Raw genomic sequence first — 22,530 nt, 5'->3', positions numbered from 1 at the left:
CCTTGCCTTGGTAGCACCACTGTACCGAGTCTAGAGATTACTGAAGACCCAAGCAAGCAACAAGAGAAGAATGGCAACCCTTAAAGTATTTTATTTTAATGAGAAATAAATCAGTGTTATAAACAAGTGAAACAGGCATACAACCAATAGGTCAGCTTTGTGAAAAGCTAGTTAATTAAATTAAAAATACACACGTCAGGTTTTTTTTAAAAAAAGAAAAAATACATGCAAAAAGTCTTAAGGACTATGCAACAAGCCATAGATGCCTAAAAACTAAATGTCAAATGGTACTAACATAAATCCTTCCAGTATTTATTAGCATTGCTGGGCTAAAAGAATATTAAATGGTGATCAGTATACATTACATGTTTCTATGCTTAATGAGACTTCTGCTATAACATAACTTGTATTTTGGTTACCCATGAGATGTGAAAGATAGCTTCTTCCATCCAATCAAGTATTTTAACACAGATGCTGGTAGTAGCTGCCATTCTGTCATTTATGCACCACTTCTGTGGTGATCAAACTTTCTCAGTTCTTGCACCTTGACCTGCTAAATGGATGCCAAGGTGAAAACTCACCTGGCTGGCAAGTGTCACCTGCACAGTAATCCTACTGGGGTTCTGGATCACTTGTAATGACTATTCAATGGATTAAGAAACCATTATATTGGAATTAGAGCAGTGCATCTTTGGATGTTGTTAGAAATAACAATGACAGGATGAGAGTTGGGCAACAGTGTATTATATTTATTAGAATACAGAAACAAAAGTTTCTTAGGCCAATTTTCTTTTCTTTAACCCTGGCAGTAATGAATGACAGCAGGGTGCAATGTGACTCTTCAGTAAGACTCTGGACTGTGGGCCATCATCCCTGATCACTGGTCACGCTGGCTGAGGCTGATGGGAGTTGGGAGTCCAACAACAGCCAGAGGTTCCTCATCTCTGGGTGACATGACATGATTCTGCTCAAGGTCATGTGGCCCAGATTCCTCTGGTTGTTGGTTACTATCTTAAGGCATTGCATAGCAGTGTGATCTCATGAAAAATATGGTATGGTGCCATTGTGACAAGGCAATTTCTGCCAGCACAAATTATCAGGACTGAAATGTAAGAGTGGCAGTAAATTCTGTGCTTTGCCACAAAGTCAGAAGGATACCGCTGGTTTTCTTATGACAGATAGTGTATTCAAATATATAAAAGAAGTGTTTGCTCTAAGAAATATTTGACATATTTCTATTCTATATGAGGATTTTCTGTATAAGCTCATATGGCTGTTCAAGAGAGGATGAATTTAATGAAAGGGGAAGAAAGCAAATTGTAACTTTGTTTCCTCTGGAATTCTGTAAGCAGGTGGTGGTTATTTCGGAAATTTATATTAGATCAGTTTTACGTACTGTATGAAATTAAGTTTTTAACATTTTAAAATTTTTAATTGGCCTCTGTGTAATGGTGTTGTTTTAGCCTTGTATTTCATTTTGTTTCATCAAGGGCAACCAAACACTGAATGAAGTCTCAATGCATGAACTTTACATGAACTCAACACTGTACGTTGCAGTAATGTTCTGATCTTAAACATCTACTTACATCTATTAAAAGAAACAACAAAAGGTACATTAGTAAACCAATTCTTCAGCTGTCTTTAACTGCTATTTTAACAAATGTAGTGGAAGGGAACAGTTCTTATGGAAGTCTTTATAATGTCAGGAACTATACACAGTCATATTAAAAGAACATTTATAAACAGCAAGCCAAACCAAAGAAAATAAGAAAACAGACTTGAGAAAGGCTTCAAGTTAGGACTTTGCTGTTGCTTTGGTCTAAAACCATAGGTTTAGGAAGGGATTATACATAGTCATATTTTGAAGGATAGGAACGTCTCCCATCATCACTTTTGATAGTATTGGTTTCAACTACTGGGACCTTCTTGGCTTCATACCCAGTTCCAGACTTATATCCAGCGCTCTTGTAGGACACGGCCTTGTAACTGAAACAGAAATAAAACACAAAGTGGTGTCACTTTGTGGAACTGTCTAAGATAACTGACTACTCAGAATCATCTGTTCTATTCCTTGTTACTTAGTGAAGAATATAATACAATTAGGTAAGCTCCATAAATATCCATTTTCTATTTCACTACAGTAACATGTAGAACAGACTCAATCATTATGAAAGAAACCATTTTATGAAATGCTTAGTGGTTTTCTCATCATGCATGTAGGTAGGGATGGGTGAATCTGACAATTTTGGTTTCTCTCAGGTTCTCTCAGGAAGTATGATGGTAAGAGCTGTTCAACAGTGGAACAGACTCTCTCAGAAGGTGGTCTGCTCTCCTTCATTGGAAGTTTTAAAGCAGTGGTTGAATGGCCATCTGTCTTGGATGCTTTAGTTGAAATTCCTGTATTGCAGAGGATTGGACAAGATGACCCTCAGGGTCCCTTCCAATTCTACAGTTTTATTATTCTATTATTTTCTCATTTCTCCAGTCTAATGTACAGTTGTCCACATTCGTTGGGGGGGGGGGATAAAAAGTTCTCATGAAAAATTACCAGCATTTTAGTACAAAGTTCTCCTGGTATACACATTTTTCAATGCAATTTTGCCAAATTAATGCATTTTTATGTTATTTATGTGCATTTTCCTAATATACACATGTTTCTTCTATACATTACTTGGCTAGAGAACTGTGTTCCAGTTCATGTATTGCTTTGGAAAGTTCAGTTTAGGTTAAGTTCACTTTCAAAAGCAAACTGAGTCAATTGTCTCCTCCATCCCTGTGATTTAGTGTGGCCACTCTGCCACCTTTTAAGTTGGAGATTGAAGAAAAGGATCTGTCTTGCCCTTCCACATTACAACAGTTCCATGAATATGTATAGGCACTCACTGGGTCTCTTCGGGTACCAGTCCTCTGCAGGCAATGCACATCATAATGCCTCCAACCAAGGCCAAGCCTCCAGCAACCCATCCCACAAACAGGGCAGCCCCAAATGTGTATCTGGAAAACAAAGTGAGTGATGGTACTTAGTTTACTCAAGTCCACGTGTCTTATTCAAGTCAATATGTTGCTTCTTAGAAAGGATATTTAAAATGAAGTTTTGTTAAGGGATAAGCCATGTATGGGAAACCTGTATCCCTCCAATTAAGGAATGCATTACCTCTGGTATTTAAATTAAAACAAGGGTTTTGTGCAAGGGTTGGCAAATACATTTGCTCAAAAGGAGTGGGAGGGGCATATTGCAGCCATGGCCTATAGTAGAGTATGTCTCTGTCATCGCCCTGCCTCTATCCCCCTTGCCTGTTCTCCTGATCTATCTGAGCAATGTACTGGTTTCTTTTGCACCATGTTTTGTAATCCCAGCCTACTCATTCTGTGCCTTACACCCACACGATGTGGACCTAGCTAGCCCACATTACTGGGAGGATATCACTCTGTGATAGAGCACATGGAGGAGGTCCCTAATTCAGTGCATATTCACACCAGACTTTTTCAACACATCCAATTCTCATTTAAAGCTCATGACGTCCTCCAGAGAATCCTGGGAAATGCTGTTTGTTGATGAAGCTGTGGATTGTAGCTCTGTAAAGGGGAAACTACACTTCTCATGATTATTATTGGGGGGGTCATATGCTTTAAATGTGGATTTAGTATGCTTTGAATGTATGGTGCAGATCTGCCTTTAGTTTTCAGTATCTCCAGATTATTATTATTTTTTTTTAAAAAAGATAAGGTAACAGGTGATGAAAAACACCTCTGTCTAGCACCTCATAAAACTGTGGCCAATCAGAATATATAATATTGGGCTATATGGACAAAACTGGGCTAGAGACCCAGGATAAAGTAGTTCCCTCTGTTACTGTGTGATCCATGACATTATTTTATACACTTGACTTGGCATGCATACATTGAATATATTACCAATGAATCTAGTTAATGCTTAGCAAAGAAGATGACACTAACTTATAAAGCCAGTCTAGACTACAAAGCACATCAGTTTTGTATCAGTTTAATAGTGTTGAACCATAGAATCCTGAAAACTGTAGCTTGGTGAAGATGTTGAAAATAGCCCCTCCCAATGAATACAATTTCCAGGAGTGAAGAGTTCATTCCTCTTGTGTAGTTATGCCTTAAGTCTCATCATTATGGCTAGGCATGTCATGAATGAAGCACACAAGTGGCTGCACACACACACACACACACACACACCAACACTGAATGCTGTGCATGACCCAGAATTACCTTGTCTGGAGTGTCTGCATCATTCCTGGTTGATACATATTAGCTGTTGCCATCCAAAAGTTTGTAACAAGCATGTTGGCAAAAACAGATACCCCACAGATAGCACAGAGACCTGTCAGAGAGAAGAGATCATTACTTGCTGCCAGAATGGAATTCAAGGTGGTCAAGGCCAGATTTTTAAACTTAATTTTACTTACGAAACAGGAATCCATAGAATAATATCATCAATGCCCAGGTGTGTGAATGCCGCTACCTTTCACTGCAGGTGTGTATCTATACCAAGTTAAATATCTTAAACTCTGTTACCCAGAAATGTAGAAAGTAGGGTCAGGTGCAAGTGTCCTTGAATCAAAGTGGTAATATTAAGCTGGTGTTGCACCTAAGCAACAGAACACCCAGTTTATTGCACTACTATAGTTCAGGAGAGTCCAAGACATAACATTTGTTTTGCTGGTTGTGATGCTAATGCTTCTGTTCCAGTTTCTAACATTCTCATTATACTACATACTGCACCTACTGCATTGTGGAAATTGTTGGCATCCATCTGTCTCAAGAGACAATGGAGTGCGCCTCCAGGGGTGAAGTCAAACAGCTGTGCTTGCAGTTCTGAAGTGACTTCCCTGGATCCCCTATTGGCCTCATTTGCTCAATTCACAGGAGCCTGTCTCCACATGCAAGGGAAATCCCTAACTCATGGAAGGTTTAGGACCCATTGGCTACCCTCATCTGGTTTAGCTGGCCAGTCGAAACCATTCCTTGGGTGTGGCTGCTGTCACATCCTGACAGTTTTTAGGAGCCACAGATAGAGCTGAGCACAGGGTGGGACCAAAAGTGGACAAGCTACCCCAAAGGGGCATGATATGCCCCCCACGAGAGGTACTACCCCTCCCCAACTTCCCATTTCATTACTGAAATATGGGTTTTTTAATTGATATACCACATCATACTAAATTTTAAACATCAGGAAAGAGCTGTATGCTGGGATACAGCCTCAGATATTGTCATGTGAAAACTGTGGGAAATTACAATGCAAAACTTGTGTGGTTCTCTGTGTTAATAGATTTGCACATTGATTTATTTTTTTCTGGAAACAATTAACATAGAAATGAGTGCTTAATTTCCACTAGATTCCACTAGAGTTCCAGAAGTGGCTTTTACATTGTGTGAAATATTACATAAAATGTGAAAAATTACAGGTAAGGAAATGTTACAGATAGGTAGCCGTGTTGGTCTGCCATAGTCAAAATAAAAAAATTCCTTCAAGTAGCACCTTAAAGACCAACTAAGTTAGTTCTTGGTATGAGCTTTCGTGTGCATGCACACTTCTTCAGATACCTTATTTTAGGTAAGGAAATGTCTGGAAAATGGAATGAAGTGCCATCTGAATGCACTCCAATGCCTGCTTATAAACTTTATTAGTCCCTTGTTGTAAGTTTGTTAAATGCTTTCAACCCCTTTATTTCAATTGTCTCTTCCAGAACAGAATGCACTGTGGAGCCCCAGTAAGAACCATCACTCACCAGCTACAATGCACATGATTCCAGCAGTCAGAGTCATGTTTGCTTTGGCAGAGTCCTCCATATTTCCGACCCGTAAACACTTCAGGGAAAAAATAGCCACTAGGAGGCCAAAAGCACCCAGCACGATGCCCACAATCATCAGAGCTCTCACAGCCTGGAACATCGCTGCAAAACACATGGGGGAAGGGGAGGAATCATTTAAATGAGTAGCAAAGGGATAATACTCACAATTCTTAATACAACCAAAATCAACTCTTATCAAAGGGCTGTGGTACAAAGGAACCATTGGCAAAATGTTCAGGGCAGGGGGGGAAACATGTTACTAAATGCAGAACTAAACATAACCTCTTGGGCTCAAGCTAATGTAGGCTGTTCAAAAGAAAGAAGGGAAATGCCTGATGATTTGTGAAGTAAATATTGAAAGTCCCTTTCAGAAACGTCCACATCCAAAGCTGCTCTCCATGCTTAATGTCTGTTGAGCTAACATCAAGAAGCACACATGTTCTTTTTGAGCAGAACAGGACTTCAGTTTGTTCTCTGTGGATATGGCCCTTGACATTTAGATAATGTGCCTGTGACATCTACTTTCTCATGTGTTTTGTCTTTTTTTCCCCTGCCTTGTAGAAAGCTGGCCCATTCTGACTCGAGTCAACCTTTCAAACCCTTTTCCCTCCAAGAAACATATATACTGCAAGAAGGAAGGTTACAGGAAACCAGGCAGAGGGCCTTCTCGGTAGTCATGCCAGCCCTGTGGAACAACCTCCCATCAGATGTCAAGGAAATAAATAACTATCTGACTTCTAGAAGACATCTAGGGACGCTTTAAATGTTTGGTGCCTTACTGTGTTTTAATTTGTTGGAAGCCACTCATAGTGGCTGAGGGAACCCAGTCAGATGGGCAGCATATGAATAATAATAATAATAATAATAATAATAATAATAATAATATTTTATTTATATCCCGCCCTCCCCAGCCGAAGCCAGCTCAGAACGGCTAACAACAGTAAAAATAACACAGTTTACATAAAATCACAATCAATTAATTGAAATACATTCTAAAACCAATTCATTCTAAAATCAATTCAGAGTCAAATTATTGGCAACCATTGGGCTAGAGTTCTATGAGGATTACAGAAGGAGGGGGTCAGGCTGTGCCTTGGCCACAGGCCTGGTGGAACAGCTCTGTCTTGCAGGCCCTGCGGAAAGATGTCAAGTGCCGCAGGGCCCTAGTCTCTTGTGACAGAGTGTTCCACCAGATCAGGGCCACAGCTGAAAAAGCCCTGGCTCTGGTTGAGGCCAGCCTAACCTCCCTGTGGCCCAGGATCTCCAATATGTTTTTATTTGAAGACCGTAAGGTCCTCCATGGGACATACCAGGAGAGGCGGTTCCTTAGGTACAAGGGTCCTAGGCCATATAGGGCTTTAAAGGTTAAAACCAGCACCTTAAACCTGATACTTACCTCTTTTTTGTGGTTGTGGGTTTTTTTTTTTTTTGTTTAATCTATTTTAGTAATTCCATGGTGAAAGGTTTCTGAACAGGAAGCGATTAACAAGTTATTTGCCATACCATCTAAAGACCCTATTACCCTGTGTTATAAGAAGTCCATTTTGCAAACGGTTACCGACTGCCATACTATCTGCTGCAGCTGGTAAATGAGTCATTCTACACATGAGGTGTGGTCTAATTAGTCAACGCATGAACACTAATATTAACAATCCAAGCATTTTCAGACCCCCATTCATCAGCTCAGGCAGTTGCCGAACAACTCCAGGCACGCCTGGAAGAAGCGGACCATTTGGATCCCTTCCAGTCGGGATTCAGGCCTCATCATGGGACTGAAACTGCCTTGGTCGCACTGGTTGATGATCTCCGGCGGGCTAGGGACAAAGGTGAGAGCTGTTTCCTAGTTCTGCTGGATCTCTCAGCGGCGTTGGATACCATCGACCATAGCATCCTTCTGGACCGTCTTGAGGGGCTGGGAGCTGGGGGCACTGTCATACAGTGGTTCCGCTCCTTCCTCCTGGGCCGTGTTCAGAAAGTGGGGGGGGGATGAGTGTTCAGACCCCTGGGCTCTCACTTGTGGGGTGCCTCAGGGTTCTGTCCTCTCCCCCATGCTTTTCAACATTTACATGCAGCCGCTCGGAGAGATCATCAGGAGGTTTGGGCTGGGTATTCATCAGTATGCGGATGATACCCAGCTCTACCTCTCTTTTAAATCAGAACCAGTGAAGGCGGTGAAGGTCCTGCGTGAGTGTCTGGAGGCGGTTGGAGGATGGATGGCGGCTAACAGATTGAGGTTGAATCCTGACAAGACAGAAGTACTGTTTTTGGGGGACAGGAGACGGGCAGGTGTGGAGGATTCCCTGGTCCTGAATGGGGTAACTGTGCCCCTGAAGGACCAGGTGTGCAGCCTGGGAGTCATTTTGGACTCACAGCTGTCCATGGAGGCACAGGTCAAATCTGTGTCCAGGGCAGCTGTTTACCAGCTCAATCTGGTACGTAGGCTGAGACCCTATCTGCCTGCGGACTGTCTTGCCAGAGTGGTGCATGCTCTGGTTATCTCCTGCTTGGACTACTGCAATGCACTCTACGTGGGGCTACCTTTGAAGGTGACTCGGAAACTACAACTAATCCAGAATGCGGCAGCTAGACTGGTGACTGGGGGCGGCCGCCGAGACCATATAAAACCAGTCTTGAAAGACCTACATTGGCTCCTAGTACGTTTCCGAGCACAATTCAAAGTGTTGGTGCTGACCTTTAAAGCCCTTAACGGCCTCGGTCCAGTATACCTGAAGGAGCGTCTCCACCCCCATCATTCTGCCCGGACGCTGAGGTCCAGCGCCGAGGGCCTTCTGGCAGTTCCCTCATTGCGAGAAGCAAAGCTACAGGGAACCAGGCAGAGGGCCTTCTCGGTAGTGGCGCCCGCCCTGTGGAACGCCCTTCCAGCAGATGTCAAAGCGATAAACAACTACCTGACATTCAGAAGACATCTTAAGGCAGCCCTGTTCAGGGAAGTTTTTAACGTGTGATATTTTATTGTATTTTTGGTTTTTATGGAAGCCGCCCAGAGTGGCTGGGAAGGCCCAGCCAGATGGGTGGGGTATAAATAATAAATTATTATTATTATTATTATTATTATTATTATTATTATTATTATTATTATCTTCACTATTACACATAGGGAAACAAGAGTTCCTGGGCGAGTGCTAACGGTACCAAAGGGTGATCACTGCATGTTTTGTGTACAGAACAGAAGGAGGCAAACAGAAAGGCAATGCATGATCTGGCTGTGTATTATGTTCCACTTTCAGTTCCTCAAAATTCATTTCAGTGGCTCCTGTTTTACCAAGATCAGAAACTTAAAAACACATCTGGACAATAGATGAAAACCAAAAACATAATGAGAATAGATTGGCATATTTTGAAAGTTTGAGTGCTATTTTTAAAATAAAATGACTGGTGTTCTAACATATTATTTTGGCCGTAACTACATTTAATTTTCCTTTAAAAAAATATATTAAAAAAACCAAAACACCTATCCATATCTAGGACCACTTTGTATTCTTAAATCACCTTATATCCCAGCCCAATCACTGCAATCTTAGGGGGAGTCCCTGTTGGTGGTCCCCTGTGTCTCAGATGTACAGCACATAGCTATTAGCTGCTGTGCATTCAGTGTCGTGGGCCAAGACTATGGAACTCCCTCTCAACTGAGATTAGACATGCACACTCCTTGAGGAACTTCAAGTACATGACTAAGACTTTTTTTACTCCAGCAGGCATTTAAAGGTAGTGTTTGGCTTTATGATAAAAAGAAATTCTGGGCCTTGTTTTATGTACACTGCTTTTAGATGTGAATAATTAAGTGGTATATTAAATAAGTAAGTAAGTAAGTAAGTAAGTAAGTAAGTAAGTAAGTAAGTAAGTAAGTAAGTAAATATCATGACCAACTTCACCATAAGGTCCCAGGGCAGGTTGCAGCAATTTCAAAATATAAAATTATATCAACTTAAAATCATACTACCATGGTTTCACCCTAGACATGTAAAGTCTGCTCACTTGAAAACTTGATTTCAAAAATTAGAAATGTGATTTTCAAAATGTGAAATATATATTATTCATGACATATCAGATATGTTTCATTTAATATTTTTGAATGTCTGTCTATTCCAAAGTCATTTTATGGTTGCACTTACTGTATTTGCGGCCTATTTGCACTGACCCAGATGTTGAAATCACATCCTTTCTTGATAACAGAAATTTGCCCCTATCTACTTTCCAACAGGCACACACCCTGCCAAATACACTCATTGCTTTGACCACAAAAAGTTCCACTAAAACTTCAGAAACAGAAAAAGGCCAGAATGATACCTGAAAGTTTATTATTATTGCGGCCGAACAGCATACTAAAACCAGAATTTCTGCATAGTTCTTCACAAAAACAAGAAACAACATTTTCTCCTCCCAACATGTTCAGGCCAAGTATCTATATTACTTACCAGTGGGCGGTGGAAGGAGGGATTAAACCTATTTACTGTCATGTGGGAAAATTGTTTCTTTCATTGGTGGGTGTGCACACCGATATCCAAGATATGATATCAAATCAGTTCATTCAAATAAATACACAGTGCCCAAATACACACTGAGTTAGTCTTGGTCTGGCGGGTAGAAACTGCTCTTCTCCTCCGAAAAGGAGTTTGGTTAGTTTTCACTCTGGGTTTCTGGCACCTTTCCCCATAACAATAAAATATGATCTTTTAAAATGATGTGTGCAATTTAATATCCTCTGTGTGACAGTTTTATTCACAGCAATTGATTCTACATTTATAAGTACATCACTGCAGTCAATATTAGTCTCCATTTACATTAGCAAGCTGTTTAAAATATTGTTTCTTGCTAGCCTATTAAAAATCATTGGCTTTTGTCACATCTCTGGGGTAGCCTTGCTTGGCCAGCCCCTGTTCCATACCTGGAAGCCCAAGGATTGTGAAATAAGGCCGGCACTCTGTAAGACCCGAACTCTGACTGACGCAGCTCCTCCAGAGGCCTTGGTACTGGAATACAGCTGTCACTGGGTTGTCATATAAGTCCTGCGTACTCCATGCATCCATCGCTGTGGCCGCAATACAGCCAGCGAAGCCCAGGGTTGAGACCACAAAGCCCAACACTTGGCAAATTGTAGTGGACATGAGACCTCCTTTGCAATCAGAAGCTGCTACACCACTGGCAAAGCTTAAGGAAGCAGCGAAGTCCCATTCACTGTACCAGCCAACAGTGGCTGCCCTTATCAGATGGTTTCCATTAACAGGCTTTGTTGACTCAATGTGTTTTTGCAAGATAGCGCAGTTTCAGTTCTGTTGGTTGGTGTGTGCTTTGGGGTTGGCGGGAGTGAAGACTGGTGCCTTTGTCCCTTAGAAGCCCTTGTTGGCCAAAGAGTCATTGTTGGACTAATGGAGGTCAACCTGCAAGTTGCATTGAACAATCTGTTCATAATGCACATGATCAGCCCCCCTCATTCTTACCCCTGTTATTCAGCTTTGCTTATTCCATGTACCTGACATGTTGCTGATTCCAATGAGACGAAAAGAACTGAGGACAACACCAGCATTACAAGCTATATTTTCAGTGCTTTCCAAAATGACCTGCTCTTGTCAGCATCATCAAAGTGTACTCCACTGTAAACTTTTAGTGATTGTTATGTGAAGTAGGACTTTTTAAAAATATATTTTAAAATCACATTGCATTTTGTGACTGTTTGCTTCTTGCTTACTTGGAATTAGATCTCTCTCTTGAACCAGGAAAGGTGTAAAACACATTCCTTGCAAGCACTCTTAAATTGCTCTGTTTTCAGAATAGGAGAAGCGATAACGCTCCCCCTTTGGGAAAGCTATTCAAAGGGCTGTCTACTTTGCTTGAACATAGCAGGCTAGCTGAGAGGGTATCAGGCAAACTCAATGGCTCACACAGATCTGTCCTGTAATTCATTGTCTCTGATCTCTTCCCCCATCATCTGCTACCTAATGGTAGGGCTGGAATAAAATGGCTCTGATGATTTATGTGTTGTTCTTGTACTCTTGCTGTTGAGTTCATCCATTACGAAACAGGGATGAAGACAGGGCCGCTGGACTAAGGTAAAACAGTTCTTTTGCTCTATTTTAGTAGATGAGAGGTTGTACTGGTGCTGATTAACGCCGAAAGTTAATTGGGGGTGGGGTGGTAAGCCCTGCACATTTCTATAAAGCTGTTACACAACCCGATACCATGAATCATTCTACTGAATTAACAATGAGGAAGGTGTCTTGGGCTGCACCCCTAGAATAATAAATTGCTTCCTTAACCTAATCTTTACCAATGTGCAACCCCTTTATCTGTTACATTCATCTAGTACTGTGTTGACACAAGAGGAAATGCAGTAGAGGTCTGGACGCCATGTTTGATTTTGGTTCTTTCAGGTTTAGAAGAGTTGGGAGGAGGACTGAAAGAATACCAACAAAATATGAAACATTTAAATAAATGTACAATGGTGAGCACCAACATGCCGATACCAAGGACAGAGCATAAATGTCTCCGAACCATAGTCTGAACGGAGTAAATAGTTTGGCTGGTGCCATTTCCATTCCAGTGTAAAACATACCAAATGGTGAATAGCTTAGTCAGTATGCCTGTCTAGTCCCAGGAATAACTATTGTATTTCAGAATGGCAGAACAATCTGAGATGCTACAGTACTTAACCAGGAACAATTTATTGTTACAAAGTGTCTGGAAAATCCAGGGTAAAACTAAGACTGGTGCAATCTAATCGCATAACATTTATCTCTCATCCCAGCTCGTTTTGGGACTCATTCAGTGTGTGCCCTGATTTGCACATGGTAGTAAGCCATAAACTATGCTTTACTGCAAACAAGCAATGTGCTAGTGCATGCTTCTCGATTACAACCACCCTTCTCTACCCTGTGCCAAGCCGAGAAGAAATAAACTAGCTTAGTGTTACATGCAAACCAGCACTCAAGGTTTGTTTCTCTCTAAACAACCATGAACAGAATCTTAGGTTTGTTCTGGTTATGCCAGTGCTCTGGTTTGTTTCCATGAAGGGATGGGCAGATATGATTGAGCAGCCTGCACCAGCAGTAACCCATGGTTTGTTTTAAACCACAGGTCACATGTGAACTGGACCTGAGTGAGTTTATTTCTGAATCAAATCAATTTTGTGCCAAAGAGCCACAAAGTTTCTTGAAATAAGTAATATGGGCATGAAGCCTTTTGCTATAAATGTACTACTACAAGTTACAACTGAAAACACAATAAACCTCTGTGTACAAGAGACACAAGGATGGCCTGACTATACAAACAACCCAAGTGACTGTTTTGGACAGCAACATTTTTAGAAGCCATTGTGAAGCAGCTGGCAGTCCAAAAGCATGTCCCAGGATACCTTGTAATATTTCAGTAGAACCCAGGACCTGCTCTCAGAACATGTGGTAAAGCTGTTTGGGGTTTGAAAAATGTCTAGGGATGACTTTAACAGGCAGGGAACATATAAATAAACAGGAGAGGAGACTTTAGCATCCTTATGCTCACTGAGAAATCAACCTAAAGTGACACTTGATGGCACAACTTAATTATTGGTTCAAGTGGAATAGTGACATACACAAAGAGGTCACCCATCCATAATCCTGCTTCCATTATTTCCCAGATGACCATAACAGCAGAACCTCAGCCCTAATCAAGCGCACTGTGGCTGTGTTTGAACACTTGCCCATGGCTCCATTATTATTATTATTATTATTATTATTATTATTATTATTATTATTATACTACCCTATACCCAGAGATTTCAGGGCAGTTCACAGAACAAAAAGCCATAGCTGATAAATCATGGATGAGTCCTATGGCCATGTGTTTCTTCATTGCCCCTCCCCTCTCTTCCCCCTGGTTTATTATCCTGTTTTGTTAACCAACATCAATCCAGAGTTCTCTGGTTCAGACATCACAAAGAACACTGGCATAATGTAAGCTGGAATCTCTGTGCCAAAGTCTGTGAGTATAGGGAGGAGTGAAGGAAAGAGAAGAAATGAGGAAGGAGTGAATGGCCATGGCTCTTCTCTAGAGCTTTATGAATCATAGTTTATCAAGTTGTGGATGAACGTACCAATGGTGGTTTCGGTTAGAAATGCCCTCATACAAGCTAAGGGAGAACAGCCGTTTTATAGGTGGTTGTTGGGAAAGGCAGAATGGCTGTAAGAATTAGGAAATTAATTTCGTTTCTCCACTGTGGTAAATGGCTCTGGGGAGTGATATAAATTTGCCAAGCTGCTCTGCCAGATGCACGGCAGTGAGTTACAGAGGCCTTCTGGACTCCGGGCTCATCAATTCTGATCTAATACACTCCTGCAACTGATTTACTTCAACTCTGACCTAGAAACAAATCCAGCTTTTACCCAGTCATGCTACTCTTATTTTCGACAGACACAATCAATACAATATTCTCATTGTAAATTGAATGAAAACTATCATTAGGAGGGATAATTTACAGGGAGCTTAGTATGTATAGGCTATTATATAAACATGTCGGTAATAACTGCCTAGGTGGGCTGGGCATCCCGGTAATATATAAAATTTAAGAGGCTGGATGTTTAACTATATGCATGATAAAGAACCACACCATCTAGCTGAGCAGATAAACATTGGGTTGCATCCAGTGTAGTTATTGTGCTGGGGAATGTTATTTCACGAGGCAAAACACAAGTACATTACCAAAGATTGTTGTGCAGCAGATTGCCTAAGAATCTACTGTTGTGCAACAAGAACCAGCTGTTGCTGAAATAGCTTCCACTAGTGCACTAGTCCCATGGACTGCAAACCTATCAATTCTTAAGGAAATCAGCCCTGAGTGCTCACTGGAAGGACAGATCCTGAAGCTGAGGCTTCAATACTTTGACCACCTCATGAGAAGAGAAGACTCCCTGGAAAAGACCCTGATGTTGGGAAAGGTTGAGGGCACAAGGAGAAGGGGACGGCAGAGGACAAGAGGGTTGGACAGTGTTTTCGAAGCTACCAGCATGAGTTTGACCAAACTGCAGGAGGCAGTGGAGGACAGGAGTGTCTGGCATGCTCTGGTCCATGGGGTCACGAAGAGTCGGACACGACTAAATGACTAAATAACAACAAGTGCAGCAATTGCATTGGATTTTTGTTGTTGTTGTGTAAGCTAGCAGACAGAGAATGTTGGATATGGGGGGTGGCGGATTTTGGCATTGCACAGGGTGCCACTGAAATCTTAGATGCCAAGGTCCACCACTGCTGGACTACATCTCACATCTTCCCTGACCACTGACCATTCTGTCTGTGTCTCATGGGAACTGGAGTCCAGCAACATGAAGAGGGCTGCATGTTACTCTCATGCTAACGACAAGGTTAGCCTATTAAAATATCTGTTCGATTGTCCAGCGAGCATCAATCTACTGGTCCTATTCATCCCATGATCCAGTGAAGAGATTATTCCAGGAAGATGGGGCAAGGAGTCACCATTATGAACTACTCATCCCAGACATGAATTGTATTGCACTTGTTTGGCTCATGCTGTGTTATAGTACAGGCAACCAGATTCATGCAACTTATTCTTTGCCACTGAGTCACACCCTAGCTCCTAGTTTCAGCAGCACCCACCCCTTTTATCTGCCCTTTCCTCAGACAAATGTGTATTTGATCACTGCACCCACTGGAACATTTCAATGTTATCATCGCTGCTCCTACAAAACTACCCGAAACTCATGTTGACTTTCTTTTTCGGTAAATATAGCATACTCCCACAGAATGACATCCAGTTGGAAAAACTGGGGGAAATTAAGGCAACTCCACCCTTTTCTGTACAATACTTCTTATGCTGTGGACTTGAACCCAAAGAGTGAAACTTCAGTAACTGGAGTCTCTGAATGGCTTTGCAGGATGAATTAGAGTTTTCTCTCCAAACACAAAGACTCTTAGTCCGAAGGCCTTGGGGCTGCCTTTGTTCATTTACCATGTCAAGTGCCAATCCACCTTTTTCGGGGCCCACCCAGTGATTAATTTGCATATCAGATATGTTCATGTAATACATCTGATCCTCAGAGTTATAAAGGCAGGGACTTCAGTCTGCATTGGTCCTCTATCTTCACTGGTGTATTCAATTAAAAAAATGCAGCCAACACACTGTAGAAAAGGATCTAGGGGTGTTGGTGATCTGTTGACTCCATAAAAAATGAAATGATTCACCATTCTTGTCCAGCACCCAATTGGCATCTTCTTACAATCAATACAAATGGCATGAACTAGGCTGGAGTTCAAGATACAATGATATTTCATTTGGTTTACAAATAAAGCAGGTACCACACCATTTTCTAGCTATCTTTCAAAGCAGCACCAGCGCTGGGAAGTACCAGACTAGGGAAGAGAAGTTTTGAAAGTTGTGACTGTTATGAGCATGGATACGAGATATATTAATGGAAAATATTGTGGAAGTCATGAAAATATCACAAATCTGGAAGGAAATGGTCATATGATCGTTTTGTGGCATCTCTAATTTGATAAATTATGCTATCTGGACCAGGGTGGTAAAATGGGGTAGGTGATGGAAGACAGAATAGGACCTAGCCGGCATAAATGTTGATGGTATATCAAACCTTGATTAGATTTTTGTAAGAGATGAGTTGAAACAGAAATTGAGGATATAGTTCACCAGCCACAGATGCTACTCTGGAGTAGTGCTAGGTAAGACATTATGCCTACTCTAGTACCAATGGCTTGAAGACTGACACAATTAATTGTCATTACACCTTCCCTTTTGCAATATCTTGTACTAGACTCTCCCATTTTAGTAAACTTCTAAGGACAGAATAACTTTAACTAAAATAAATCCCAAGGACTCTTTGTTTTTGGTGCACTTGAGAGCATTAAGGCAGGGTGGGTTTGGGGGTTGGGGAGAAACACTGAAACCAAAATGTCAGTGATACATTTGGGTTGCCTGGCTGCTCCACACCAATCTTACTGTTTTTATTCACTATGACACTATTGTTCATAATATAAATTGCTATTGTCAGAATAATAAATAGGGCTTTATAATGGAAATACTGGCAGCCCCATTAACTATGTCCAAGCGGGAGAGGTGGCTGTAATGTAAAAATGGGTGGGGCGGGCTTACAGTAAACTCATCCCTCAATCTCGTAGTTTTCCATCCTAGAGAAAGACATATTGCTACAATTTGATTATTTATATTTACTTGTTTTCCCTGAAACATTGTTCTCCATTACTCATTGCAAATGGTGTAAAGACAGCTCTATCACACCCAGAACGCCCCAGTAAAACATGGACCTGCCTCACTGGCAAGGCTCTTCTTGTATGGATATTCCCAGCAATTACAATCATAAAATATACAATAAGTGAGAAAAGTGTTTCTACTTTTATTCTTCTTAACAAAAGACATGCTGCTTTAGTTTTATGTTGGGGCGTGGGTGGGTGTATGCCATTTCTTTCTTCATTAGACTATGCTGATAATGATTAACAACTACCAGCTACTTTGGAGTAAAACATATTTGTATGTACATTTATATTACATTTACTCACAGAATAAATACTGGTGGGGGGTGCCAGAATCCTCCTCCGCGGCTGAGGAATTTACATGCTAATTGATTTGGTCTGTTAGCACTTTAGGATGACAAGTTAATTAAAAACATGTACACAGTGCTGAATCACACACAAAACCACTCCACGCTTGCAGATTGATATTATTTTGGCCAAGCAGAGCTGCGATAGCTTTGTCTCCTCTGTCTCTCAGCACAAGGTCTATTCCCAAGTGGTTCTTTTTCTACTTTCGAGTGCCTGGGGAAGTGAGGTAGAATATTTCATATTTTGCCTTGCAGCCGGCTTTGTTTTTCACAAGAGGTGAAAATGGACTTCTTCTCTCGCCGTGTGACAAGTGATCAATTGTGCCCAGAGCCATTAAAATAATAATAATAATCACACCACCTCCACCTCCACTGAACAGCTACCAAAATAACAAAACAAACCCCCTCACACATTCAAGGACAATGGCTCATGGCTGTGGAAGGTGGTGTACAAGAGCTATTTCATTTTGTTCACAGCAGCACTTATCCTATGTGTGTCTTACCTTACAGAGGACCTGTTCTCTGTTTAAAGGCTGTTCTTGGCCAAGCCTTCTTTAAAAATGAATAATCCTAAGAAGGAAGTGGAGGGGCCTTGCAGTTGCCCCTTGACCATGTGGGGAGGCAGACTGAGCAGGGCTGTGGGTCACTTGACCACAGTTTCCCCCCTAAGGTGAGATGTACTATATTACATTTCTATTTCAGCATTTATTTCTAAATTCCCATATTTACTTATTGATTAGCACATGCAAAGCTTATGCGAACCTATGTCTTCTTTGGGGGAGTGACTCATAAGCTGCCATCTTAACAGCACTGTTACAACGTGTAGTTTTTCTTTGCTTATAAAGTGGAATGGCTGAGGCTGAGATGTGTGACTTGCCCAACTCTGCCCCATCAGATATGATTCACTTCCTACATTTCCAGCCATGTTTTTCATTATTAAGCAACGAAGGGTAGTTTCTAGCGGTACCACATGCAGAATACTACACACCCATTTGCATCACCCACCACAATGCGTCCCTGCCTTTTGCACACTGGAGTCATGCTACCAGGAGTCATGCTTTGTCAAGCATTAACCCTTGTGTAAGGGGTGCCAACTGGAATAAAATATTTGGGGGGCAGGAGAACCCCACCCCACATAATTGATCATATGGCATGGTGCACACACACTGTTTGAAAGGAAATATCCATCATATTTGGGGGAGCTCAAATATTTTATTGGGGCGGCAAAGACCCCTCAGTCCCTAGTAATTGGCTCCAATGCCTTGTGTTGGCCAGAGATGAAGTTATGATTGCTTTAAAAATATGTGTGTAAAACAAATTTTAGCATTTTTGATCTGCTTTTTGCTTGTTTAGCTCCAGGCTAATTATGATTTATTGTAAATGTTTTTAACTTAACACTTTGCAATCTGCTGTGGAGTTTTTTCTGAGTGGTGAAGGGCTGTCTAGACATATATTAAAGAATAAATCAAATAAGTCATTTGTTGGCATTTCCTGTTCAAAAGGTCCTCAACTATAGGGCACCACATGGCACAGAAAGATCTGTGGAGACCAAGATAAACCAAAAGCTTTAAGGTACAATTTTTTGGGGGGGATTCCTACTTCCATATGTCTCAAAACCTGGGAGCCTGTGAGATTAATTTTTCCTGGGCTAATTCTCTGGATTCCTGTTCCTTGTTGATTCCAGTATTGAGAAAGAGAGAAAGAGACTGAAGGAAAGGGTACCTTGGATACGTTTTCGGCCAAGACAGGAAGCAAGCTTTATAAGGTTTGGAAGCTCCCACATTCCTACTGCTAACAAATAGTCTTACATTTACTTTGCTGATATTTATTTTATCAATGCATCACATTACCTACTTTGCCTCGTAGGATGATAACATGCAGTTTTTAACATGGTGAAAGCAAGAGCAAACTTTACTCTTTAGTCAGATCTATCTATATTGTATAATGAATACAATGTAGTGTTACTGTTTTAAAATAGCAATGTGAGCACACCACTACCTGCAGATAAATTTGTAGGAGGCACTGTCGGCAGTTGATTTCAAAGAAATCGTTTGGGCCACTTCAGACATTGCTATTTTCCTCCATGGATATAATTGCTGTAGAGGAAAACATGAGCTGACCATGATGTGTAAGTGTATCATAGGTGCCTTTGACACCCCAAGCACACAGATTAGGTTGCTCCCACACAGCACACTTTTGGCAGAAAACTCATTTCCATTGCTCTTTGCACACACTGATAAATGCATCCCTTCCTAAACTCAATACAGGGAAATTGGAATGTCGGGTTTGCTTGTCACTTTTTATTGTTCGGCTCTCCCCATCGAATATCGATATGTTTACTTGCTTGTGCAAAAAGACATATGTTGGAATTACAAATATTGTAATAAAAATAACAGTAAAGCATAAGCGCAGAGATGCCAGTCTTCCACTTCTGGATCTTCCCCACCACTAATATCTAAGGCAGATGCCAGAAAGGCTCTGTCCAACATTCTTCTTCCTATACCTACGTGCTAGAATCTGAGAGGAAGGAAGACTCTTAGGGTAAGGCCATAGCTCTGTGGAAGAGCATGCAGGTTCAATCCCTGCCATCTCTAGGCACTGCTAGGAAAGGATCTGAAACCCTGAAGATCCACTGCCAATCACTGTAGACTGACCATAGGTCTGTCTCAATATAAGGCTGCTTCTTATGTTCCTATGAGGTGGTCACCCACGTCCAGAGACCTACAAAGAGCAGCAAAAGAGGAGTACACTAGGTACTGACTTGACAGATGCTTCTATTCAGTATCCCTCATTATATAGGTAAGTTCAGAAGAGTCTTAACTAAACATTTTACCCCTGGAGGAACTAAACCACAATATAAAAAAAATAGAACTAAGTCATTAAGCACGGATAAATCTTAAAAACCCATTATAAATATGCTGGAATTGTTTACCAGTTTTGTACTTCTAGCAGAATACTAGAAGAGTCACCATACTGATGTTACAGGAGATGTATGCCATTATTATTAAGAATCTGTTTCTGGCATTAAAGATTTAGAACAACAGGGCTTAAGTTGTAGGCTGCTCTTCAGCAGTTGATAAGGAGGGCATGAGGATGATAAATGTGGAGGGTTTTCTGCATCGCCTGAGCAGCAAGAACAAAGAGGATACCTTTGCAATGGCTCCAATCAAGAAAAGAAAACACACACAAAAGACTTTCCAGAATGTCGCTTTGGGACAGGTGTCAAGCGCTTTATTTCAACCCCAATGAGGTTTGATTTCCCCCTTTTCTCTGGACAAATAGGAAGCAAAGATTGTATTTCCAAAAAGAAAAGAAAAAATATTTCTAATCTGATATTAAATCATCTGAAGACTAAACGTTACACTATTTAATAAGAAAGTGGTGGGGGTAAGAAAAACCTAAAGGCCTTGCACAACATGAGGTAAAGATCTAGTCTCCTGAAAGTAGTTTTTATTTAATTGATCGTATATGACTTCTATCTTATATATTTTATTCTTAACTTTTAAAATCCTCCCTTTAGAGGTATCTTTAGAAAGGAAGACAATATCTCTTTCCCAAAATCAACATGACATTGGTCATGTGGACTTGGGATGGTGGGGGAAAGTTTGAACAAAAGCAATATTATACTTTTGAATTCTGAATTTCAAACACACACACACACACGTATATAATCTGCCATCCTCTTCCCACATCATTAGAAATAATACTCAGGTCATATGGGGTTTTTGTCATTTGCCGTCTACCTCCTGATCCCTTTGGATAGTTCTGCATCCATGTTTCTGCACTTCTGCCCCCACATCAGCCAGCCTGGCAAATGTTGGTGATGATATGGGCATCAGTGTGAGGGGGGAAATGTGACTATCTCCAGCAGAGCATTTCACTATATAAAATGCTGTCCTCTAGGTAGGGAATAGACAGATCTGTCAATTTTGGCTTCTCTCCATTTCTCATTTTTCCCAATCTTTAAGTTCAGTGCTCCACAGTTCCACATGGGTTTGCAACTTTTTAAAGCAAAAAAGTCCTCACAGCAATTTGTCAGTGTATTTATGCAAATTTCTCCTAATATGCACATTTTGTATGCATTTCCTCCAACATACGCAAGCAATTATCCCCAGTACAATGCAATTTTGTACATTACTTTCACTAAAATATGAATTTCAATACACACATACATATCAACATTATTTCATCACAAAACTAAGAGAAGGGCACATTTTGAAGGATAGGTGTGTGCCAGTTCATACTGCTTTGGGCAGCGCAAATTAAGTAGGCTTGCATTAAAAGGCCCACCAAACCAAATTTCTTCCCCTGTCCCTTTCTCAAAGTCTATGGAAATGAGAATAATGCTATGAGGAAGGGAGCAAGAGCAAACGAGAGGATCTGGTTCTCTCAGGGGCCTACAGCAGTCTTGAGTCACTTCATCCCACCAGCTCTTTTGAATCGCACTATTGAGAGTGCAGCATATTCCCTACCTGGTAGTCCAAGGATGGTGAAATAGGAGCGGCACTCAGTGAAACCAGAGCTCTCCCTGACACAAGTGCGCCATAGACCCTGGTAATTAAAGACGGCTGTCACCGGATTGTTGTAAAGGTCTTGGGTGCTCCATTGGTCCATGACAGTAGAGGCAATAACTCCACCGACCCCCAACATTGACACCACAAAGCCCACGGACTGGCACATTGTCACAGACATGATGGCGACCTGCTTTGAAAAGGACTCTGCAAGGTGTACCGATGGTTCTGTGATCGCATCTGAGTACCTGTCAAGCAAAATGGGGCTTTTACTGACAGGAGGCTGCACACGTCACTAACAGGAAGGGAAATTTGGCCTCCGCCATACAGACTTGCCCTGCTCCTGTTATCTGTTTCAGTTAGATTATTTGCCTCAGTCGGTACCAGGAGCCATTTGTTATCCATATTGCAAATGCCTCACTCTCTATTTACCTTTCGAGAATAGTTTTCATGACTAATTCAAAAGGGTTGGCATTAGTTAAGCCTTGCAGGCACCTTTCTGTTACAGAAATGTTGGGCTTACACACCAAGGAGCGAAGTTGGTCGTGTCATTAAAATGTTGTTATTTAGCATAAAAACATTGACATGTCCTCCCCTTTAGGTTTCGAATATAATTTACTACTC

General features: G+C 41.2%; 1 protein-coding gene across 2 annotated transcripts; it reads right to left on the bottom strand.

Moving 5' to 3' along the window:
• Window positions 1-75: 75 nt before the first annotated feature.
• CLDN18 (claudin 18) lies at window positions 76-22,164 on the bottom strand. Of its 2 annotated transcripts, none has more exons than XM_083506643.1 (5): window positions 21,868-22,164; window positions 5,757-5,921; window positions 4,237-4,348; window positions 2,884-2,994; window positions 76-1,986 (listed from the first exon to the last, which is right to left on the bottom strand). In XM_083506643.1, the coding sequence occupies exons 1-5, from the start codon at window positions 22,085-22,087 to the stop codon at window positions 1,845-1,847; spliced, it is 750 nt and encodes a 249-aa protein (XP_083362769.1). In that variant the 5' UTR covers window positions 22,088-22,164; the 3' UTR covers window positions 76-1,844. The 2 variants fall into 2 exon arrangements, with proteins under 2 accessions (XP_083362769.1, XP_083362770.1); XM_083506644.1 differs by lacking the exon at window positions 21,868-22,164 and adding an exon at window positions 10,726-11,026.
• Between the last annotated feature and the right edge of the window lie 366 nt (window positions 22,165-22,530).

Source organism: Podarcis liolepis (assembly GCF_965112155.1).
Source record: "Podarcis liolepis genome assembly, chromosome: 5".
NCBI lineage: Eukaryota > Metazoa > Chordata > Lepidosauria > Squamata > Lacertidae > Podarcis > Podarcis liolepis.
Note: the sequence above shows the minus strand (reverse complement) of the source record. Positions and strands in the feature narration are given on the sequence as shown.

What these genes read in the sequence shown, in the direction of transcription:
- CLDN18 (XM_083506643.1), bottom strand. Translation starts at nt 22,087, where the DNA reads ATGTCTGTGACAATGTGCCAGTCCGTGGGCTTTGTGGTGTCAATGTTG. An exon ending in CACCATCCTTGGACTACCAG is followed by an intron (nt 5,922 to 21,867) that starts GTAGGGAATATG and finishes TGTGTTTTGCAG; the next exon opens with CGATGTTCCAGGCTGTGAGA. An exon ending in AATCATGTGCATTGTAGCTG is followed by an intron (nt 4,349 to 5,756) that starts GTGAGTGATGGT and finishes TCTCTCTGACAG; the next exon opens with GTCTCTGTGCTATCTGTGGG.